The 26658-nt window shown below is 33.4% G+C and overlaps 1 protein-coding gene across 1 annotated transcript in view; it reads left to right on the top strand.

The window, feature by feature from the left end:
- The window catches only part of LOC114328659 (uncharacterized), a 262330-nt gene that overhangs the window by 97036 nt on the left and 138636 nt on the right, over positions 1 to 26658 (top strand). The window contains exon 2 of the mRNA XM_050659337.1: positions 1235 to 1551. Coding sequence (XP_050515294.1) covers positions 1235 to 1551 — 317 coding nt within the window. The remainder of the gene's footprint in view (positions 1 to 1234; positions 1552 to 26658) is intronic.

Raw genomic sequence — 26658 nt, 5'->3', positions numbered from 1 at the left:
TTTTAAATGCGCGCGTTCACCAAAATTAAGAGTAGGATACTAGCGATACCATCCTTTGCTCTCCGTGGTGAGCAAACCCTTAGGGTCGTTTCACTACGGAGAGCAATGTATTGTATCCTTGCCTTGTATCTATTGTTGTCGTCCCCCTTCGTATTTACTCAGTGTTTGTTGTACGTTTGCCGACAGTATAATATGTAAATGTAAAGACTGAAAAAGTTTTGTACACACTTATGACAACAGGTAAAAGGGGGAGAAGTGTACTTTTGAAGTGTGTAAAATTAATAATTCTTAGCTGAGCGCTTTCGGCTTATAAAGCCATCTTCGGAGCTATGGTCAAAAAGGTCAAAATACCACTATGAAGAGAGATGGATCCCATGTATGATATGAAATACTTCTATTTCTTATGTAGTTTTTTATTGGTTGGAAAAACCTTGTCTGTCTGTTTAAAAAATTGTTCAATTTGCCGCTGGTTGTTTTTGTATCCAGAAAAGTTAAACATTAAGAACGAGCACAAAGGACTTTCACACGAAAATTACATTATATATAAAACGAATATTTGATCATGGTAAGGTCAAAAAGACCTTACCATTTGAATACTGCGGTGTCAGATAGCAGAATGGTCGCCTCGCATGGAGGATTTGCGAGACTGTCATTAAAAATCCTCCATGCGAGGCGACCATTCTGCTATCTGACACCGCAGTATTCAAATGGTAAGGTCTTTTTGACCTTACCATGATCAAATATTCGTTTTATATATAATGTAATTTTCGTGTGAAAGTCCTTTGTGCTCGTTCTTAATGTTTAACTTTTCTGGATACAAAAACAACCAGCGGCAAATTGAACAATTTTTTAAACAGACAGACAAGGTTTTTCCAACCAATAAAAAACTACATAAGAAACAGAAGTATTTCATATCATAAATGGAACCCATCTCTCTTCATAGTGGTATTTTGACCTTTTTGACCATAGCTCCGAAGATGGCTTTATAAGCCGAAAGCGCTCAGCTAAGAATTATTAATTTTACACACTTCAAAAGTACACTTCTCCCCCTTTTACCTGTAGTATAATATGTACCTGTATTGGATACATGGGTACGATACATTGATCGGTGTAAGGCTTGGCGCCTCGTAGTGAACAAACCCTTAGAGTTATTTATTTTTTTCAAATATTCATAATACATATATTCAAAATAACTGTTGCTTGCTTTGTATTTATTTGTTCTTAATTGTTACAGATTACTGCCACTGACGCTACTGTCAGTACTGGTGTCACCTCAATCTAGTCTAAAGCCATACGAATACAACTTAACACAGTACACAAAGACACTGCCGGATGATTTGCGACCGATCGTCCAAAAAGCACTTTCAATTGAACGTCAAGCCACAGTTAACGGAAAATGGTCAAGTTCTTTATGTCAGCAAGAAGAATCCATAGAATGCCCGCCTATGAAGTTTAGGAAACCTTCGGGAGAGTGTAATAACGTTCGTCATCCGAAGTGGGGAAATAGAGGGCAGAAGTTTTTGAGATTGCTACATCCCAGTTATGCTGACCGTAAGTATTGCTTCCAAATTAATGATTTAAATTTTTTGGATCTATTTAAGGAGCACAGTTTTTTATTATTCCATTGGCTCATGTTCCAATCTTGATCATCTAGTTTTCTCTTTACACGTTTTTATTTCTTCTCGATCTCAAACTTCTGCAATATGTATTCATATATAGTCCAGAGAAATAAGGTTTACGTGGGACACTTGAGCAGCCAGGTTGCAAATGGGTTTTTTGGGTACTTTATACCTAATACATTATAAATACAAAAATGCCTGTCACAGTTTGGACGAGAAATTTAGTTATTAACAAGTAATGGTCAAAAATGGCAGTTTTTTCGTTTAAATCGCTACAGGTAAAAATAGGGTAATTGTATAAATTATTTAGAGAATTCGTATTTTAGTAGATCAGCCAAGGTTTAAAATGGCACTTTTTGAATTTTGATCCGATCATTTTTTGCTTCGGAAATGGCAATATAAGACTAAAATTTCAAAAATAAAAAATGTGCTATAACTTTTGCGAAAATGGCCTTAAGACTTTTGTATTGCACGAAAAGTTGAATCGAACATTCCATATAATGCACAAAAAATTTTAAGATGATTCGTCAATTAGTTTAAATTTTATTCAATTTGTTTATTGCAAAGAGATTTTTTTTTCTTAATGTTATTGTTCAGAAAATAATAATGACACAGCAATTCTGTGAAAACCACATGCAAGAAGAATAGTTATATTTTCAAAGTGTTAAAAATATCATTAAAAATTCGTTTTTATCACTCCGAAAAATTTTAGTAAAATAGAGTCATTTTTGGTTTATAAACAGTTTGAGTAAGTTTTGTTAATATTGACTATAGAATACATCTATTTTAGGATTTCAAAAGCAGACATTTTTACACGAATTTTCAGAAAAAAACTTGTTGCTTAGGTTAATTAGACTCAAAGTTAGCCACTTTTATTATTTAATTCGCAGTTACTTATATATACATTAAATTCTCCTGTAACAGTGTTAGTTACCATACTACTCCGAAACGGCTTGGCCGATGTTTATGAAATTTTACAAGTATATACTATAGGTGGAGTATATACTGAAGAAGAGGTTTCAATCAATTTTTTATACCCAAGTTATAAGGGGGGGCAGCCCCCTGACATTTCATTTTTATTTTTTTGGACAAAATTATCTACCTTAATTTTATATGATGTAGAATTAAAAAATACATACAACCCTTAATTTTCACTCTTTTATCACCAACCCCTATTTGTTAATAGCCATCTATATATTTACATCTATAAAATTCTCCTGTCACAGTGTTAGTTTCCATACTCCTCCGAGACCGCTCGACCGATTTTTATGAAATTATATATGTATATTCGGTAGGTCTTAGACTCGGTCGTAATCTATTTTTCATATCCCTGAGTGATAAGGGGAGTTCCCCGTAACATTTTGTAATGTTAGGTGGGGATGTGTGTACATAACGTACTCTCTAAGACTACGAGTACATACAAATTAAAAAAATTATGATCAAAATCCATCAACAAGCTCCGGCGATATTAATCGCAGCATATTTTTACAGAATCAGTTTCATTTTTTGAGTGCACGGATTTTGTTAATTCCCCTCCACCGACCACGAATTAATTCCGTTCGGACGCCATTTTTAAAACTTTATTAACCACTCTGTTAAGGTTCAAAGTTTACTCAGACTTTTACAAATAAACTATATATCTTCAACTTCAAAGTAGCCCAAGTTAGGTTACTTAATTGTTATAAACAAAGTAGCCGTCAAATAAATAAAAAAAGTGGCTAACTTTGACTGTAACTAATCTAGGCGAAAAGTTTTTCTTTGAAAATTATTATAAAAATACCAGTTTTTCAAATCCCATTGTAGTTTTAGCCTCAGTCATTATTAACAAAGTTATTCAAATTGTTTATAAGCCAAAAATGACTCTATTTTAGTAAAATATTTTCTGAGTGATAAAAATGACTTTTCAATGATTCTTTTCAATGCTTTGAAAATATGACTATTCTTCTTTCATATTGTTTTCACATAATTGCTATATTATTATTATTTTCGTATATAATATCACAAGAGAGAAAATTTTGCCGGCAATATTTTCGACTGGTATGAAAGTTTGTTGTCTGGCAATTTTCGCGAATTAAATTTTGACTTAAATCACGAGACGTCAGTCGAGTGATTTTGTCAAAATTTCATAAGCGAAAATTACCCAAAGGCAACGAACTTGAATGAAACCAGGAGAAAATTTAGCCGGTAAATAATTTCCTCTCGAATGATATTCGACAAGACTATTTCACGAGACAATTAATGCACCATATCAACGAAATATAATCTTTATTTATTTGTTATTACCAGACACTTTCGTGACGGATCTGTCATAATTTTGTCGCTGAGATTTCACGCCGCTAAGGAGTTTTGTCAGTAGGAAACGAAGCGTTGCTATGCCGTTTTATCAGTTAAAAACAGTCTAGTGAAATAGTCTGAACAATAACATTGCGAGAAAAAAGCACTTTGCGATAAACAAATTGAATAAAATTTAAACTAATTGACGAATTTTCTTAAATTTTTTTGTGCATTGTGTGGACTATTTTACTCAAGTTTTCATGCAATATGAAAGTCTTAAATTCATTTACGCAAAAGTTATAGCAAAATTTTTTTTTCGAAATTTTAGTTTTATTTTGCAAAATCCGAAGCAACAAATGATCGGAGCAAAATTCAAAAAGCGCTATTTTAAACCTTGGCTCATCTGCTAAAAGAAAAATATTATAAGTAAGATATTTAGACACCCTATTTTTACCTGTAGCGATTTAAACGAAAAAACTCCCATTTTTGACACTTATTTGTTAATAACTAAATTTCTCGTCCGAACTGTGACGGGCATTTTTGTATTTATAATGTATTAGGGATATAGTACCCAAAAAACCCATTTGCAACCTGGCTGCTCAAGTGTCCCGAACATGGTATATTTTTGTCTTATTTCCCTGGTGTAATATATTTTAAATAGTATCGGTAGAAGGTAGGACCCTTAGATCAATCCCTGTTTACCATGTCTGTGATATATAGGTATACAGTAATGAGTGTTCTTATAACCGGTAAAATAACGTAAAAGATAGACAACATAATCCGTTGTGAAATAAAAAGAGATGAAAATAGTAGAGGTGGGAAATTATCGGTGTTCACCTATAAAACATTACCACTTATCTTAGTTTCCCACCTTTATACGTTAGCTAAGAGCTAATTATAGCTCATATACCCATGATTTATATCTCCACACCATACAGTTTTTTAGTATTATGTATATATTTTTGTATGTAAAAAAAAATACAGCGGTCATTTGCCTTATTTATCGGCACACCCTGTATGTCGTCAATGTCGAAGCGGCAAAGTCGTGCCTTTTCTGGCTGGCAGACTAAACGAACAATAACATCATCGTTTTCATCATCGTTAACGTCGGCGTCGTCGTCGGGAATGCCAGTCACAATAATCACGTGAAGTGCTGTAAGCTCTTTACTTTCTCCTTCAAAGGCCGTCCAACCTGAGACTGGAGAAATTGTCGTAATACCTATCTACCACTACTCTCCTACTTTTTTCGACCAAACAACTTTTGAGGAAGGTATAGATATCATTTCCTCGTTTATTTATCAAGAAAGTAAATGTTTAAACCTCGTCTACTTGTTTTTGTACTATCTCTTGCTATAGTGATGTTAAAACAACCCGATGCAGAGACGGACGTGCGTCTAGGATTACATCTTCAAAAATTTGCAACAATATTTCTTTTAATAAAAGACCTACTTAACAAAAACTACGACAAACCTCTATAGGGCAGTCAATGAGGGTATTTGAAGGATGGAATAGCATCTCTCTTATCTATTTACGTGATATTTTCACAGTAAGTAGGGAATAGTTCAAGGAACAAAGTCTACCCTATGCCGATGTGCGCTTTTATCTTGGGGGTGGTTCGCACCCCTTCTCGGGGGTGAAAAATGTTTTGGTTAAAATAGCCGCGGAAGAGGCTAGAGAACCTAATTTTAAGCAAAAACTGTTATATAATTATTTTTCGAAAACTCATTTTGAGTTATTCGTGGTTGAAAATTGGCCGTTTTCATTGAAAAATGACACCTTTTCGAAAAGATTTTTGCGAATACCTTAAAAACTATGCATCTAACAAAAAAACTATATAAAATATTTCTGTAGGTTATAAAAAAAACAAAGACATTCGTTCCTTCTTAAATCTTCTAGTTAAAATACAAAGAGGGATATGGTAGATAAGAAGAGTTTGTTTTTTGCTGCATGCTCAAATCGATGTATTCAAGTTGAAATAACAGAGAAACTGTCGATTTTAGGTGTATAATAATACTAATAACTTTTGTAGTGCTTGAAAAGACCTTTAATATGAGCTATATTAAAGGTCAATTACATTAAAACTAAGTGAGATATTCTGCAAAATAGTTGATGACTAATGTATTTTAAAAAGAAATGAGAAGTGTATTTACTTAACCCCTCATCCATCAGAATTTAAATACATCATTTTTCTTTTACAATACGTTTTATTATAGTGTTATTTCTATGTTCAAAAAGTTGGACTGGATTAAAAAGATGGTTTTTGAAAAAAATAAGATCAAATTATAAAGCGCATTTTTAAATTTTCTTAAAAATCTTCATTTTTCTGCATATATCTCGAAAAAGATAAAAGATACGAAAAAAAGGTACCACACAAAAATGTAGGACTTTTTCAGATAAAAATTTCCTTTTTATTTTTCATTACTGTATCTTTTATCATTTTCGGGTTACATGGAGAAAAAGGAAGATTTTTAAGAAATTTTAAAAATGCGCTCAATAATTTGATCTTTTTTTTTAAACCATTCATTTTAAACAAGTCCAACATTTTGAACATAAAAATAACACTATAATAAAAGGTATTGTAGAAGGAAAATGATGCATTTTCATTTTGGTGGATGGGGGTTAAAATTACTTCTCATTTTTTCTTAAAATACATTAGTTATCAATTTTGTTGGCAGCATATCTCGCTTAGTTTTAATGTAATGGACCTTTAATACAGCTCATTTTAAAGGTCTTTATAAGCACTACAAAAAGTATTAGTAGCTTTATACACATAAAATCGACCGTTTATCTATTATTTCAAGTTGAATACACCAATCTGAGAATGTACCAAAAAACAAACTATTTTGTCCTACCATATCTCTTTTTGTGTTATAACTAGAAGATTTATGAGGCCAAGTGTCTCTTTGGTTTTTTTATAACCTAAAAAAACGTAAAAAATATAATTTTTTTAGTTAGATGCATAGTTTTTCGCAGTTTAGTTAGATGCATAGTATTCGTAAGAAACCGTTCGAAAGGGTTTTTATTATGTTTCAATGAAAATGGTTAATTTTCAACCACGAATATCGCAAAAAGTATTGAGTTTTCAAAAAAAATGATATAACAATTTTTGCTTACAATTAGATTCTCTAGCGAATTCCGTGGTCATTTTAACCATAAAATTTTCCACCCCTGACAAACGGTGGGAACCACCCCCAAGATAAAAGCATACATCGTTATAGGGTAGACTTTGAATTAGGAGATAAGTAGAGGCTAGGCCCAAAATTTCATTAAAATCCATGCAGTAGGATAGAATTCGGAGGTAATATCCTATTCTTGCTCCCATTGACTGGCGTACTAATATTTAACCTGATTTACAGTAAAAAAACAATTCTTTTGTATTATTCTTTAATGTGACTTTGTTATATTAAAGTTTTAAATGTGGCATTAGCCTTGTTTAGGAGGGGTCATTTTGTAAGTAAAATACAAAATTTCTCTCCCCAAGTACATTTCTTTTTCCCGAAAGGACAATTATATTACAGCACCCGTATTATAGCATCGTATTCTGGGATTCTTCATGCAATAAAATTAGCCAAAAACCAAGATATCTATTGGACCAGACAACATCCCAGCTGAACTCTTAAAAATGATACAGGAGAACCACGTCAGTACTCTAGTTAAGCTTTTTAATGACGCGTATACTGTATACTACTGCTGAAATACCTTAAGCAGGGCCGTCTTAACCCGGGGGTGCAAGGGGTGCGAGGAACCCGGGCGCCAAGTCCAAGGGGCGCAAGCCGAACACTTGCTAGACTCAAATTTGCGCATTTTGTACATAAAAATCTACATATAACAAAAACATACAAGTGCACTTTCAATATTTTTTACAAGCGCTATTAATGTTTACTACAACTATGATAAATATGCATTTATGATTATGAAATTTGAAACCTATTTAGATCATTCCCACAATAATTTCAAAAAGGTGACGCGTACACTATTTTGACCAATATTGAATGTCCAGTGATAATGAATCACCATCTTTGTAAAAATTATTATCAGTGTATCCGATTCTACTGACAAAAGTATAATTGCCGTTTGGGGAGCTATGTATGTAAAAACGACGCATTCGAAATATGTATTATATTTTATGTAGTAGGTATTTTTTAAAGGTGGCATGGCGGTATAATCTTTTATAATAGGAAAATATAAATACTGATTTTCAAAAACCTAATTTTCTTCATTAAGGCACACTTAATTTCTGTAAAAAAATATGTAGAATTTATCGAAATAATAATATTTATGTCATACCGGTTTAATAATATTGTGTATTTATTACTTAGTTACGAACTACATAATGGTATATTTTATGCCCACGCGGAAATAAAGAAAATATTGCAATAGGAAACAACAAAAATCAAACATTTACGCATTCAGTATGATTTTCTGCCATCCATTGTTAGTCGCTTTTTTGGCTTTTTTTACTATTACTTCAGAAATATCGAATTTCTCTTACATTCTGACTTTGTTTTGACAATGTCACATAGAAAAACTTTGTTTACGTTAATAACAAATTGCTAACCAACATCACTTTCCTAACAACGGTATTTTTATATATAATATTATTACATTATATTTTATATATATACATATTATACATATTATACATATTATACATATATATATATATATATATATATATATATATATATACATATTATATTTTATATATAATATTATTATATTTTAACATTACAAAATTTACCAGTAAGAGGAACCAGTCAAAGGTTGTATAAATGCCTCTGCCGTGACATGGTACAATATTTTAGCAAATTTTAATATTATCAGCAAAACTGTGTAAAACGACCGATATTATTATTTCGGAAGCTGTTTATGGAAGCTGGAAGATGCTTGATCAAGTTAGTAAAGATTTAACCAACAATCGCACTGACACTGCGTTTGAGCAGATATCAATTGACTCGGTAGCAATTCCTAAAAAACTAGATTGCAAAACTAAATTTTCTAAAACTGTTCGTCCACGTCCCCGAAAAAGTCATTTCAATTACGAGGCTGCAGACAAGCCTCTTTTTAGACCCAAAACTAAATTTTAGATTTAACTTCTATTATTATTTATTGGACATTGCCATCGCAAAATTAAATGAAAGGTTTGAAATGTTGAGAGAACATAATTATAATTTTTCTTTCGTGGAAAGTAGGTATATTGAGTTGGAGAAACTGAGAAGAAAACTTAAAAAAAAACAATGTTAAAATTTACAAAAAAAAAGCGCGTGGAAATAGATCTGATATAGATGGTGAAAATCTAATCCATTAGTTACAATTATTACCAATATTTTTTATAAATATAGACACAACTCCACTCGATATTAGTTAGATATTCTAATAATTTAGTCTCTGTTTTCCCAAATCTTTCTACATGTCTAAACATATATTTAACACTTCCAGTAACAATAGCTGAAGGAGAAAGGTCTTTTTCTAAACTTACGTTGATCAAAAATTATCTGTGCTCAACAATGGACCAAAAGAGATTAACAAACTATCTATCTATTTACGGGTACAATTGTACAATAATTATTCAATTACAAATGAATCACCATTTTCAATTTCGTTACAACACGAAACTACAGCCGCATCATCATTCCAGTTCAATCAGAGAGTGCATCAAGCACCTCTACCGGTTTCAAAACTTATTAGTCTCTCATCAGGAGGCACATATGCTGCTCTCTCTGACCCAACTAGGACAAACCCCGGCGTGCAGTCACGGATTGCAACGAACGAAATGGCATGGATACCCTAGCGGCAACTGCTATCAAAAAACTAAGTTTTCAATCTAATAGCACATAAAACAACATCCAAAAATGTTATTCTACATCCTACCAGACTGAAAACAATGGGAACCTTCTCTGGTAACACCTCCGAGGCTTCTACAATTTGCAAGCCATAATGGATGCTGAGACTAAGGAAGATGAGGGAATTTTACAATTTATAATTCACGTCCCATCTGCTCAGCGCGGTAAAGTTCCAACGAGAATGGTTCCCTTCGTACTCTAATCGGAGTAAATGTAAATCACAAATGAATAACCATTTTAAATTTCGTTACAACACGAAACTACAGCCGCATCATCATTCCAGTTCAAGCAGTTGATAGAGTTCAAGCAGTTCAGTTCATACAATTATTCAATTGTTAACAGCATATTGCCGTATTCCCGTCATTCTTTGCCAAACCTCTCTGTTCAAGGCATCGTCTTCTCGTAAATTGCGGTCATACATTTATCTCCTGATGCTCTCATTCCATGACCTTCGCGGTCTACCCCGCTTTCTTCTTCGTGATGTCCCGCTTTCTTCCAGCAGATTAACAAACCTGGCTTTAATAAGTATAGAAAAGCAAGTAAGAATAGATATCACCGAATCAATAAAATCTTTTGCCAACTTAAAAGCTAGAAAAGTTGACTTTGATATACTATATTTGAAAAGTATGGTATAGTGTTATAAGATTGATCTTTTTTGAATACTGAAACCATGTTTTTTAATACAATATAAAAAAGCAAACATACCTAATTAGTTTTAATTTTAGCGTACCTTTAACCTATATAATATCATTGTCAATGAAGCCACTGACCGCATGTCACGTTCAAAAAATTTTTTGATTAGGGGCTTTCCTGAAACTACAGGAGACGCACAGAGTAAGAAAGATCATGATAAAAATAAAATTAATTTGGCCCTGAAAGTTATCGGATGTCTAGAAAGCCCTGTAACATTTTATAGAGTAGGTAAACCCAGTCAAAATGGACGTTATCCTCGCATGATAAAGGTGATAATGGGTTCTGAACACCACACTCGACAAATTCTTCGTAACAAAAATAAACTTTTAGAAAACAAATCCACCGAAACTTATTCCTTTATTGATGACAAGACACCTATGCAGCAACTTCGATTAAAGGAACTTCGAACTGAACTTGAAACCCGTAAAAGTAATGGAGAAAATGACCTTACGATTAAATATATATGAATGGCAGTCCAAAGATCGTGACATTTCGTTCATAATTCTCTTGCACCAAAATTTACAGATTGGCTTCTTATGTATACAAATCTAAACTCTCTTTTATCCAAATTTAATGAATTTATAAGTACTGTTCAACTTTTAAATCCTCATATTATTCTCCTAACAGAAACATGGCTTAATTCTTCAATTCCCGATACTATTGTAACCATTGATAATTTTACTATATTTCGCAGAGACAGAGGTACTGGTCGGGGGGGAGGAGTATGCATCTATTTAGCAAATGAAATTACTAATATTTTTTCAATAACTAATAAAACAATAGACTTGCCAGGTATAGAAATTATCCATTTACTTGTTACTAACAATTCTTTTACATTTAATATAGTTTGCATATACCGACCTCCGGATACAGTACTTACTGAGGACAATATACTTATTGACAAACTTGAGGAATTATCATCCCTTGAAAATCTCATTGTCGTTGGAGATTTCAATTTTCCTGAGATTAGCTGGCCGATTATTTCCAAAACTGACACTATTAACTCCCAAAATTTGTTTAAAAACTTTGTCATGAACTCAAACTTAATCCAACTAATAACTGAACCTACAAGGTTTAGAGTTAATAATCATCCTTCAATTTTAGACTTATTTTTTACAAATGATGATCAATTAGTTTCTACACTTGATGTGTCCTCTCCTGTGGGTATTTCTGACCACTCACTTATTACTGCTCACATTCAATTTAATCTAACACCACTTTGCAAAAATAATCTCGTAACGTATGCCACTACTGATTTCTTTACTGTTAATTTTGTTTTGTCCCAGATAGACTGGCAATCTATTTTTCTTAATCACCCAGATCCATCGTCAATGTGGGACTCTTTTCTTCATACTGCTATTAAAACAATTTCTGATAATACAACTGAACGACAAATATACAAAAATCGATTAAAATCTTGGATTAACCTCTCAGCTATCCGCTTAATTCGACATAAACGAAAGCTTTGGCGAACGTATAAACTTACTGGTTCCCTGTATGATTTTCTCGCTCATCGTAATTTTTCTAACAGAGTCAAACAATCGTTGCTAAACCTAAGAACAGAATATGAAGAATCTATCATATCTAGTGGTAACAGTAAAAAAATTTATCGGTACATTCGCACATCTTTATCTTCTAAAGTCTCCATACCATTACTTCAAAAAGATGATGGGTCCATATGTTCTTCTAATAATGAATCTTCGGAATGTTTATCCTTATTTTTTTCTCAGGTTTTTACAGACGAACCAAATGACACCATTCCTCAAATAATGAGTCCACGTCTCCTTACAACTCTTGATAATATCTCTTTTACTCCAGATGTTATTAAACAACATTTGTCGAAACTACGCAATAATTCATCACCTGGATTAGATGGACTAACTTCTTTTTTCCTTAAACAGTGTGCAGAGTCTGTAGCCATACCTATATCCTTTATAATGAATACTTCTTTTAATCAGGGTTCTCTTCCCTCGTCATGGAAATTGGCTTCGGTTACTCCTATATTCAAGAAAGGAAATAAACTTGACTGCAATAATTATCGTCCAATCAGCCTAGCTTCTATTGTCGGCAAGGTCATGGAATCCATTATTTCTGAAGCTATGTCTGAATTCCTCCTTCAAGAAAATGTCATCCCTCACCAGCAGCATGGTTTTATCAAGGGTCGTTCAACGATCACAAACTTACTTCATTGTATAAGTGACTGGTCTTCATCTTTAAACAATCGACATCCTGTTGATGTAGTCTATTTAGATTTCTCCAAAGCTTTCGATCGTGTTCCCAAACGTCGATTACTAGCTAAATTGGATCACTATGGTATCCGCGGAAAATTAAACTTTTGGATTCAAAATTTTCTATCAGACAGGTACTTCCGAGTTCGTGTTGGGGAAGCTTATTCACTGGACAAACCAGTCAAGAGTGGAGTTCCACAAGGATCAGTACTTGGACCACTACTATTTTGTATATACACTAGTGATCTTCCTCTTGTTGTATCCAGTAAGGTTTCCATTTACGCAGATGATACTAAATTATATGTGAATCCAGTTATTGACCAACATGTTCTTCAAACCGACCTTGACGCAATATTCAAATGGTCCTCAGAGTGGTTACTTCCACTGAATATTGAAAAATGCGTCATACTACATATTGGCAAAAATAACCCATTACTACCGTACTTTATTAATGGGCATCCCATAGAGTCAGTAACCTCCCACAAAGATCTTGGAGTGATAGTTAACAGTAACTTAAATTAGTCTGACCATATAGTGTCCGTGTGTAAACGTGCAAATTCTAAACTGTTTCTAATCCGCAAATGTTTTACACGAATATCTCTAACCTCAATGAGTAAACTTTACTCTATATACGTCAGACCTATTCTTGAGTTTGCAGGACCAGTGTGGAGTCCAGATCTTAACCGTGATAGTCTTACTTGAAAATGTTCAACGTAAAGCCACAAGACTGGCATTTGGCCGTGTAAGACCTAATTATGAAGACAGACTATCCTTGGCTCATCTAACAACATTTGAACATCGACGTCTTCGAGGTGACCTAATTATATCCTTCCGTATTTTAAAATATAATTTTGGAAACCTTAACACAATATTTACGCTAAATCTAGACGAACGATTAAGAGGTCATCGATATAAATTAAAGAGGGAACAGACGACAACAAGATCCAGAATGAACTTTTTACCAAACAGAATATTTAACATCTGGAATAACTTAGATGAAGACACCATATCGGCAACTAGTGTTAACATTTTTAAAAATAGACTTGATAATTCTTTATTTTCTTTGCAAGACTAAATAATTTTAGGACGGCATTATTTATTGTTTCAAAATTTTGTTTGAAATTGTAATCTTTAAAATTTTTATTAGTTTTATAACGATATTTTTCTTTGTTTTGAACATTATGGGAGCTTTACAGGATTGAATTGTTTTAGGGCAACATTGTTTTATTGTTTCAATATTTTTATTTGATGTTTGTTAATTTTTAACTTTATTCTTAATTTGTATTAGTTGTAAAATGATATTTCTCTTTGTTTTTGGGCATAATAGGAGCTCGCTCCTCTGCGCTTATTTGATTTATAATAATAATAATAATAATAATAATCTTCTGACAAAATAGGGCGCAAGATGTTTTAGGACCTTAAGGGTGCGTTCACTACGGAGACCAAAGGATGGTATTCTCGCCTAGAATAGAGTATCCTACTCTTTATATTCGTGAATTCTCGCATTTAAAATAATGTATTTATTTTACATAGCGATCGATAATATAGTTTCGATCGCCAGGTAAAATAAATCCATTATTTTAAATGCGAGAAATCACGAATATGAAGAGTAGGATACTCTGTTCTAGGCGAGGATACCATCCTTTGGTCTCCGTAGTGAGCACACCCTAAATGGCCTAAGTCTGTATTTATAACAATAATTACGAAGAAGCAGCGGGCAAGAAGATGCAACAGATACAGGTTAATTAGTCTAGTAAGCTACACATTGAAAATTGTTCTTCGCATTAATTATGAAAGAATAAGACGTCATTGCGAAAGAGACTTAGATGAAACCCAGTTTGAATTTAGAAATGCGCTGGGCACACCCTGAGACACTTTTTGAGGCTTTTATCGATTACGAAAATGCTTTTGATAGGGAACAGCATGGAACTATTTTGACTATATTAAGGATCAAAGGCATTGGTAGTAGAGATCTACGTATTATATAATAGAAGTCTTGTATTGGAGGTAGAAAGCAGTCGATCGAATCTGTGGAAGATTAACCGATGCATGATTCAAAAAGGCGTCAGACGGGGATGCATGTTATTTAATATCTCGTTGGATATAATTTTCAAACTGGCTTTTCAAGGTAAACGATTTAGGGTGAAAATTGGTAGTGAACTGATTAATAATATTAGATACGCTGACGAAACTGTTATCTTATGCGATAGTCTCCAGGACCTTCCAGTGCAATTGACTTAAGTAAACAGGGCAGGAAAAGAAATGGGTCAAAAATGAATGATTCACGACAATGCCTCCCTATAGGTAAATCAACAAAACATTGAGAGATTTATTCACTTTAAATATCTAGGTTGCTACATTGAAGCAGCTTGCACCTAAAATTACGTCAAAAAAAAGAACAAATGTTATATTTGGTCAGTGTTGTTACATGGCACCGAAACTTGGACTCTGAAGGATGATAAGATCAGTCGTTCGAGATGTTTATGGTGGCATAGATGAATGCTCTGCATACCCTGAAAACTATTAAAATTGAAAAAAAATCAGACCTAGAGCATGTTTTTACAGAAGACATGTAATGTAAAGAATCATTCAGTTTATAATGAAAATTTAAATCAAGGGTCTCAGAGGATTGGAACGAAGCAGATGCCATAACTCAGTAATATTCGCGATTAGACAGCATATTCAGTGCCGAATAATTGCCAACATTTAAAGAATATAACACCGAAAGAAAAAGAAGGTTGACTGGAGAATCTAATCTAATCTTGAGTGGCTGTGAGGATTGCCGATCTTCGTCATGGAGATAATGGAGAAGGTAAACAGAAAGGATACTCTACCAAATTAAAATTAATCAATTGTAGAGAAGAATTAGAAATAGGGATATTGCGTAAACTACTGAGTAGCTCATGAGTTTATCATATGGCAAACAAAGAACTGCTAAGAAGAGATGGATCTGGACGTCAGCTGTTACAAATTAAATAATCACGAAAATTTTCCTATTTTGAAACATACAAAGAGGATCTAAATTATGGAATAAATTAATTGTCTCTAAAATGAACGCCTTTGGAGAAAAATCCTGAAACAGGTCGATTTTTATTTTTAAATTACAATTGCTTGGCATATATTTCATACTAGTGACGTCATCCATCTGAGCATGATGACGTAATCAATGATTTTTTTAAATAGGAATAGGGGTCGTGTGGCACCTCATTTGAAAGGGTGTTCAATTTTATATTCAGTAATATAAACGATAATATCATTATTTATACATAGTGAAAAAAAAATAATTTTTGAATTAAATTATTTGACGCAAAAAGAAGAATGTATGCAATTTATTTAACTCAAAATACATTGTACGGGTGTCAGTAAATAGGAAAAAATGTTTATTTCATAAATAAACATTTCTTTTCGCTTAAATTAAATCACAAACAGCCTCACGCCTACTTCTTGACAATTTGAACATTTAATATAAGCGAAAGGCAATGTTTATTTGCCAACTATTTTCTGACGGCGATATAATGCATTTTGAGTTAAATAAATTGCATACATCTTTCTTTTTTCGTCAATTAATTTAATTCAAAAATTATTATTTTGGCCACCCTGTATAAATAATGATATTAATGTTTATATTACTGTATAGAGAATTGAACACCCTTTGAATAGAGAAAACTCTCTATAGAGAAGTAAACCCTCTAGAGAGAATTGAATAACTGAGCTATTACGTCACCACTCTCAGATGGATGACGTCACTAGTATGAAATATATGCCAAAAAATTGTAATTTAAAAATAAAAATCGACCTGTTTCGGGATTTTTCTCTAGAGTCGTCCATTTTAGAGAAAATGAATTTATTCTATAATTTAGATCCTCTGTATAATGTGAGAGCTTATAGACAAGGATAGACGAGGGAAGAAGCATAATGCGAATAAATAGAAGAGGAAATAAATGACAGGTCAAAGTCTCCATACTGAAAGTGTATAGCACTTTGATACAAGAAAAACTGTTACGTTATTTTGGTATATTTCCAACCATGTGGCTTCTTCCAACATATAGAAAATAATTGCTTTCCACCATAGTTTTACAATATACGTCTTAATTTGTAGTTTAGTTTCACATATAATATGTTGTAGAAAAAATATACTGTCAAATTATCACCTATTATCACCGACATTGAAGAAAATTGACGTGAGGAGACTGGAGGCATTCGAGATGTGGATGTACCGAAAGAATATTGAAGATCTCATGGGTAGATAGAATAACCAGATAGAATAACCAACGTAGAGGTAATGAGACGTAAGAGAAGAAAACTGAGATATACGGGACGTGATGAGAGGAGATAAATATCTAATACTCCAGGTCATTATGCAAGGAAAAATCCAGGGAAAAAGATCAATAGGAAGGAGACGTAACTCATGGTTGAAGAACCTTAAGGAATGTTTTGGATGTAGTAACAACGAATTATTCAGAGCCGCGGTTTTAAAAGTAAAAATCGCTCTGATGATTGCCAACCTTCGAAGCGGAGACGGCACCTAGAGAAGAAGATTACCTACATGTTGTATATTATAACAAAAAATAATAACAAATCCAACTTTACATAAATATAATTGCCTTTATAAATTTATAACTTACGTATTCGATAAAATAACTATACCTCTCTCTCTCGATACAAACATGTTTCTTATTATTACATAAGGCTTGTTTGATCGTTTTTGCTTTGATCGTAATCTCTACAATCTCACACTTTTTGCTCCGCGGTAATTATGACGTTTTCCAATCCACAAAGTAAACAGTCTGAGTAAATCTGTGTTGAGGTGCTTGACATTCATATTATTACTTTGCACCAGAAAGTCAAGTTGAATTACGCTCACTTTGTTACTTCCTTGATGGAAGTCAATACCAGAACCGGATTAAGAAAGCTATTGAAATATAAGTAACAAAATCATTGTATATTATAATATACTAAGCATTTCCAGTTTTCACTGTACTCCTTCACTGTTTTCTTCAGTTCTTTGTGTTTTGCCACTCCCCTACCTGTAGATTCCTTCTTTCCATTACTTCATCTCTGAAAGATCTTCGGGGTCTGCCTCTCTTTCTTGTTCCTATCGGGCTCCACTCTGTTATTCTATTTATCCAACGATTTTTGTCTGCTCTTCTGACATGTCCGCACCAGGTTAAGTGTTAATATTTTATGTTTAATGTAGTCTATTATATCTGGAGTTCATTCCCAATTTTTTCTTAATTAATTCTGTCTCTTCTTGTTACACTGCAGCTTCTCCTCAGGAATTCCATCTCTGTATCTCTTATTTTATTTATGGTTTCTTATTTATTATCCAATTTTCACACCCATGAGTGAGGATACTTCTTGTCATGGTGTTATATATTCTTCTTTTTATTTTTATACCGATGTTCTTATCCCACAGTACCGGGTTCAATTTTCGTATGCAGTCTCTTGTTTGTCTATTTTTTATATTTTCTTTAGGTTTATGCCATCCCTAGATAAAAAAGTCAGTTTTGTTTGTATATCTATTATTATCTTCTTTATGTTGTTCTGAGAACGTCGCAAGAAAACCAAATGCCAAATATACAAAACCCTGATGAGACCTGTACTCACATACGGCTCAGAAACCTGGACACTCACTAAAAGAGAGGAAACATAGCTATCCATCTTCGAAAGAAAAATCTTGCGACACATATATAAGGGCACAAGAGAAAACGGAAATCGCGAAGAAGGTACAACTTTGAACTATACAAAATATACCAGGATCCAGATATCATAACATTCATTAAAATAGGACGGCTGCGTTAGATGGGACATGTAGAAAGAATGGAAGAAGGCGAAATACCAAACAAAATATTCAAACAGATGCCAGTAGGAAAAATAACAAGAGGAAGACCGAAGCTGAGATATTTAGAACAAATAGAAAATGATATAATAACCTTAAAAATAAAAAACTGGAGAAAAAAGCACGAAACAGATCAGAATGGAGAAGAATCCTGGAACAGGCCAAGACCCATAAAGGGTTGTCGAGCCAGTGATGATGATGGTTATGTTGTTCTGAAGCTATTTTCTTGTGGAATTTTTGCAATTAACTAGTTTTGATGGGAAATTTGCCAAAATTTTACTAAAAAAATAAACATAATATCTTTTGTATTTTGACAACGACACCCGATTTGGGCGTCTAAACGTTAATAAAATCATTTTTTTAGTAAAATATGGCTTATTTCCCATCAAAACTAGTAAATTGTCTTCTTTATGTCGGCTATTATTCTATTTCTAAGGTAGAAGAACGGAAATATGGGCATCAGAACCTGAAAAAGAGTATACCAGTATAGAAAGAAGTAAAGTAGAATTGTTGGATAAGTACAGAGTTGTAGAGCTAGTGGAAGGACGGTGCCAAAAAAGATCTTTATATTTATCAGAATTTTTACCTCACAGATTTGAAAAGTACCACTTCCTATGAAGACTAGTAGTGAAAACCGAGTTACTTTTACCAATAAATCTAAGACTAATTATTTTTTTATAATACCCATTAAGTTGTCTAGTATCTGACACATAAAAAATTTCATGGCTTTATTTTACTTTAACTGGTATATGTAATTGCTGCAGATCTAACGTCTACAATAAATCAGTGTCCGCTAATAAATAATCATCTCCAATTAGTTTCTTATGTTTTGCGACTGTATGGTTTCTTTTGCTGAAAGTGAAATTTTCCTGTTAATTATACAGGGTGTAACAAAAAGTAAGGTCATAAATTAAGTTACATATTCTGGAACCAAAAATAGTTCGATTGAACCTAAGTTACTAGTAAAAGTTACAGCCCTTTGAAATTACTTACTTACTCCGTGGCGTTACAACCCTTCGTGGGTTTTAGCCGACTCAACAAAATGCCTCCACTGTTCTCTGTCTTGAGTAACTTCTATCGAATTCTCCACGCCCATAGCTTTCAGGTCTCCTGCTATATTATCTCGCCACCGGAGTCGAGGGCGTTCGCGTGGTCTTCTTGTAGTTAGGACTTCCTCCCACACCAGTCTTACTCTTCTTTGGTTAGAATATCTTCTGAAGTTGTCCTGTCCATTGGAGTCTTGGACTTTATTTCTTTTATGATGTTGGCGTCTGGGTAAAGTTCTTCGAGCTCTTTGTTAATTCTTATCCTATATTGTCCTGATGCTTCATCCAGCACAAGCCCACAGATCTTCCTTAGGATTTTTCTTTCCCAAACACGTAGTCCTTCTTCGTTTGCTTTTGTTATCGTCCACGTTTTACTTCCATACATCACAACGGGTCGTATGATTGTTTTATACACATGTATCTTCGTACGTCTTGTTAGTTGTTTCGATTTTGTAAGGTTTTGGACGGCAAAAAGACATGTGTAGCCGGCATGTATCCTATTGTTTATTTCTTGTGATCCTTTATTGTCTTCAGTTATTATTGTTGTTCCAAGATACTTAAATTCTCTAACGCGCTCAAAGTTAAAGTCATCGATGGTGATGTTCTGACCGATTCTGTTTCTGCTTTGGCTATTGCGGCTCATATACATAAGTATATTTCGTCTTATTTTCGTTGATTTGGAGCCCCATCTTCTCTGCTTTCATCTCGAACCTCACGAAAGTCTCCTTCATCCTTAATAGGGTGTTTCCTATTAAATCGATATCGTCTGTAAATGCCAGTAGTAAGTTTGGTCATTTTCGATAAAATACTGTAGTATGTTTTTTGATTCTTTCACTTCTGATTATCTGTTCCAGAGCTAAGTTGAAGAATTGTGGTGAAAGTGCATCTCCCTGTTTTAGTCCATAGTTTATTTCGAATGTCGCTGAGTATTGTTATCCAACTCTCACCTTACATCGTAACCGTTCCATACGTATCAACCTGACTAGTATTTTTGGAAAGCCAAGTTCCTGCATCGCTGTCCACAGTCTATCCCTGCATACTGTATCAAATGCTTGCTTAAAATCTATGACCACCTGATGAAGCTCGCACGATTAAACTCCTAGAATTTTTATCTGTTTTATTGTAAATATCTGATCAATGGTAGATCGGCCCATTGAACTAAATTCGCATTGATAATCCCCAACGATTTCTTCTGTGTATGTTTTGGTTCTTTCTAGCAGGATGTTTACAAGAATTTTGTATGTGGTGTTTATGAGTGTTATTCCCCGGTAGTTAGTGCATTGCTTTTTGTTTCCTTTTTGTGGATTGGTACAATAACCCCTTCTTTCCATTAATTTGGCATTGTTTCTTCTCGCCAAATGTCTTGAAGTAGCTTGTATATAGAACTGTACATATACAACGCTTCTCTTCCATGTTTTAAGCACTCTGAGGGTATACCATCGCCACCTGGTGCCTTATTATTTTTAAGTTTTTGAATTGCCTGTAGTACTTCTTCGTATATCGGGTATTGGTCTTCTATTGTAGCTGTATGTGTATGTACTTTTATGTTTGATGTACCCTTTGAAATTATAAAATGAAAATCGATTTTTCCCAATCTATCGAAAATTATGAAAATGGATATGTGGCATTATTATAGCAGGAACATCTTTAAAAAAATTATAGTGAAATTTACTCACTTCATAAAAACTTTCTGGGGGTTTGTTCCCTTAAACCCCCCCCCCCCAATTTTTGTGTACTTTACAATTAAATTATTATTGTGGGACCACTAGTTAAATAAAATGTTTTTAAAACTTTTTTTCCTCTTCGATGTCTTTATCGAAATATTTTGAACATTTCCTTTCCATTTGAATTTTCAGCTTCGTCGGTCGTCCCATTCACCAGGGTGAAGATTCCTTTCCGACATTGCCTTTTGAATGCCGCCTAGCTAGGATTGTTTTGGCCTTCCTCTGTTCCTTCTTTCCCTTGGCGTCCATTTTAGAATGTATTTTGGGAGCCTGTCCTCGTCCATTCTTTTTAAATGACCATACCAGATCAGTTGTCTTCTTTGAATTTCGTCTACGATGGTTGACTTGACTCCCATTATATTTCTGATTTGGTCATTTTGTATTCTTTCAAACCTTGATTTTCTAGCCGATATAATCTTACTTAACTATTTAAGTGGTGGATTTTACAAATAATATTCAAAATAACTCAATAAAAATTGACTTAAAGTACTAAGAGGCAAAAAATTTTAAAAACACTGTGTTTAACTAATGGTACCACAAAATACTTTAATTGGAACGTAGACAAAAGTTTGGGTGCACTAAATCCTAATTGGGTAAACAAAACCCAACTAATTTTTTTTAGGGTGCACAAATTTCACTTTTATTTTTTGAAGATGTTACCGCCTAAGCAAGCCAGATGACCATTTTCAATAAAAGATGTCTAATAGTTTTCGATATATTGGAAAAAAATCGATTTTCATTTTGTAACTTCAAAGCGCTGCGCTGTAACATTTTTGATGTGCACATTTGTATTAAGGTAAGTTAGGTTCAATCGAACTATTTTTGGTCTCAAAATATCTGATTTAATTTATAAATTGCCTTTCTGTTACACCCTGTATATACGCTAGCGGAAATTTCGAGTCACATCTAATTTAAGAAATAAAGAAATAAAACAAAAGTCTTGATTTGAGAGAGATTTAAAAGTTAGAGCATCACCTCTAAACCAACCTATATTATGGCATCATTTATTCTAAACAAATAATTTGTTGTAGGTACCTAGTTTGTATAATATACCTATATAATAGCCAAAGTTAGAATAATAGAAAAGCAAATTTCACTCATGAACATTACATTTTATGTAGACAATTTAAATGATTGTGTCGTTGTTTGTGATCGAACTTTAAAAAATAAACAAATTAATATTAAATTACTTACTATTACTTTAATGTAATGGAACTTTTTTTTATTGAAGCTGGTGATAAATCAGGCTAGATTGTAATAATTATATTGCTGTAAATCATAGAGAAATAAAACTGTAAATTACTGTATGTAATATTGTTGTAAGAATTTTATTGAACCTAACATATAGGCAACCATGATTACGTTAGTATATATTCTAAAAATAAAAATCATTAAGAATGCTATTACTTTATTACACTTCGTTTATTCTGCTATAAATTCATTCATAAAAATTTAACGAAAACAAATTGTTTCTTTTAAACTTTGGAACAATATATATAGTGTGTAAATTTTTTATATAAAATAAATCATTTATGCGAAAATTTGAAAAAAATAATCGCTCTCCGTACCTGCCTATTTTCCTCACTTCACCTGGTCTTTGTTTATAAGAGTGTTTTGACGGCTCCATCTCGTTCATTATCTCTAAGTGGCCTAGCCATTGGAGCCTGTTTATTTTGATAGACTTACCAATACGAGTAGGTACCTACTAGGTTCACTATAAAGGCAGTAAAGCTCAAAATTATAGCGACTACGCCATAGTCCGTTTTGCTATGGAAAAGCCTAGTTGTGAGGTTTATATCAATCGTGATAAATAGTAAGGGCTAGTTACATAAAACTATTGAATCCATATCTCCCAGGCTGGCTAACTCAGTTTTCACTTTGTTGTACTTAATTATTGTGTCTAGTTAATTAATATAACTTTTCGTGACTTAACGCCTATTTAATATTATATTCGATCATTTGCTACTAATCTTAGATTTAGATATTAACTTTTGATTCTTTTATATCTTATTCTTCTTGTGCCACTCCTATCGAAGATTGAAACTCCTTTCATATCTAATGTTCTTTAAAATTGTAGGTACTATTACTACCTTTACTATGAACTATAGGATTTATATTGTTCGCCTATTTTTGCCGTCTTTGATAATTTCACGAATATTAGACCAGCTGAATCCGTCCTATCTGCTATCTATTCATAAAAGTTTAGTTTGCCTGAAGGCATATCAATAGAAGGCATAGAGAAAAGAGAATACAGAAAAACAATTTTGGCAAAGATTAAAGATAACGTAGATGACTTAATGGGAAGCTCAAAATCAAGAGAGGCATGGAAACATTAAAGAACTTCATAGAGATTATCCATGAAAGGGGAACTAATAGAAGGAGACATATGTGTACAGGATTACTCATTTAAGAGTTATAATAAGTTATAACAAAAAATACAAGTTTGAAATAAATAATACGCACGCTAAACAATGAAAAATAACATATAGCAAATGGTGTTGGAGACATACAGAACTACTTCGGCTTTAATACAAGAATTACAATCCGACAAGCGAGAGCTGGCGGGTGATCTTAATCGCGGGTGTCACAAATACGTGTTTGCCGTATCAAAAATTTAGTGGGGATCTGAAAATTACGTTAGTAGATATTATTCACAGCAATGTGAAGTCCTAGCGACTCACTTGTCGGATAGTAAAACAATAATAATATAGTCTCTCTTTTATAACGATAACGCGGATTTGCGATTACAGCAGGGTAGTCAGCTATGATATACAAGGAAGGTAACAGGGCCAGTGCTACGATTCAACCGCCTTTATCCCTGGGTTTACTCAAGGTACTCCTATTATTCAGGTTGAGTCGCCCTGAGGCCATTAGATATTTTTTAAAAATGTCTGAGTGTTATCGTGGGCACTGGGATACGATCCCCGGATTTCTGCGAGGATGTTGGACATTCTACTGCCTTAGCTATCCTTGAATTAAAACAAATATTTACGAAATTCTTTATTGATAAAAAGTATCGAAAGAAAAAAAAAAGAATGTGTGTGTACTTTGTACGCACGCAAGAAGTTATACTTCTATTATATGATTTCTTAAAAATAAATATACTTTAATTAATGTTTGTTTTAATTTTTTTTAATACCAAACTAATTTTGTTCTTACCGCTTTCAAAAAAATATAAAAAAGTATAGGATTGCTCCGGATTCGAACTCAAGACCTCTCGATCTCTAGCCGAATGATATACCAAATACGCTACGAGGACTGTGTCTGTACCGGTTCGGACGTACCTAATGACAATTCACGGTAACAAACAGACAAGGTGAAGTATAATAAATTTACAATAAAATGTTTTACTAATACTTATCTTACTCCTGAGGAAGACAAATCTAAAGACACAAAAATTATAATAAATATATTTACTAAAAACACTAATATATTCTTTTCACACCTTTTCTGTACTGATATATTTATACATAACTTGAAAGATTTAGCAACTAAACGCCATACTGTCTGTGTGCACATGCGCGCAGTATTATGAAATTTTACTCTCAATCGCGCCTAAAGAAGTATAACTTCAAAAAGCCAATAATTATTATATAGAATATGTGAACATTCTTCATTTTTGAGCTATTATGTAGATTTTATCTAGAATTTTGTTGTCGGTTTTCTAGTCTTCTTTTTATATTTTCTTTCTGTTCCTGATTCTAGTTATTATCTTGAGTTACTTTTATCATTGGTGATTGGTGGTTGTGGTTTTTGATATGTGAGATTTTCTCTTGTTTTACTTTCTACCGGTAGTGGTCCAACTCCGAATATGCACCTATACTAATACACAAAGTTTAATACGATTGATATCTGGATCATGAAAATAATAACATGATCTACCCCATTCACTGTGATCCTATCTGAATATCTCCAATAGTAGGGGAGGAAAGGATGCTAAATTTGCAGTTACTCGAGCGTTATGGAGACCTATCAGTTTAGTTCTAGCAGCCGTACAGTTAACATCGTTTAATAGTCGCTTGTGAATTTAAACAATATAAGTTAAAAGTTCAACAGTTTTTATTATAAATACAACTGTAAGTAGAAAAACTTAATTTTTAAACAAGAAATACGATTTACATTTCAACGACCTACTTGATCGAAACTTGAATATTGCCTTAGACAAAAAAAGTTAAGCAATTAGTGGTACCTATAATAGTACGGTTAATATATAATGAATTTAAATTGTTAGGCATGCCGTAAAATTATAACACCGACAGATTGTAGCAAACTGGAATGTTCTGGGTGCAAAACAACATGGCACGGTGTTTGTGCTCAACCCCAACCCTTAAATTTTTCACCTGCTTGTTAATATAGAAGTGTCAAAATTGTACCACAGAAGCAGATGCTAGCACAATGCACTTCAACGCAATTATGGCTCAGTTTGCTAATTTGAGTAACGCTATTGCTACATGTAACACTCGAATGTCTGACTTACATAGTTTAGTAAATTCTCAGTCCACAAAAATTGACGCTTGCATCTCGGAAACAGCAGTTCTAAGAAGAGAAAACGAACAACTAAAAATTAAAATCCAGAAAATAGAATCTACTCCTCCGGAAAATATCCTTATAGAGCTGGCTGATAGAAAACAAAGGGAAAAAAATGTTTTGCTAATGGGTGTTCCAGAAAACAATACAGAATCCGATGAAGTTAATGCACAACAAATATTAAGCAGGTAGCTCCTAACTTACAAATAGCTTCGCATCGCCGGCGTCGCTATCCTCGCCAAGATATGAAACCAAGGCAAGATTTGACACCCTGCCAGTCAAAATATCTGGCTGAATTACGAACAGAGCTGCAAAGTCGTATAGATAATGGGGAGAAAAACTTAACGATTAGATACATAAACAAAATACCTAGAATTACTACAAGAGGAACAACTAAACGTGGTAGAGAGGAACAGGAATCGCCTAGACGTGAAATAGGACTCAAGACTTCAAAGCGTGCTGCAATTGGCGCCAACTGATCTGTACCTGAATAACAATCATTCAAAATTAACTCTCTTGCTAACTGTATCTTGTCCCTTTTCGTCTTTTATTTCTTATTTCTGTCTTGTGTCTTGATTTGTTTTATTTCCATAGTTCGTAATGCTGTTCTTTGCATTGTTCGTCGTCATTTCTTCCCTTTCACTGCTTGTGCTTAGTTTTTTGTTGTGGTCTCTACCACCAACGTTTGGTTCATGTCATCCCAGCGCCATATTTCATGATCGACATATATTTTCTTATACCCCACTTTCACCTTTCTCCCTTCTCTTCTTAGTTCTTGCGCTTTTGGTCTGGCATGTTTATTTACAATTCTGTCGTTCTTTGATAGGCCATCGTTGACATAAACTAGACCTACCTCTCGATTTCT

This window comes from Diabrotica virgifera, chromosome 8 (assembly GCF_917563875.1).
Source record: "Diabrotica virgifera virgifera chromosome 8, PGI_DIABVI_V3a".
NCBI lineage: Eukaryota > Metazoa > Arthropoda > Insecta > Coleoptera > Chrysomelidae > Diabrotica > Diabrotica virgifera.
Note: the sequence above shows the minus strand (reverse complement) of the source record. Positions and strands in the feature narration are given on the sequence as shown.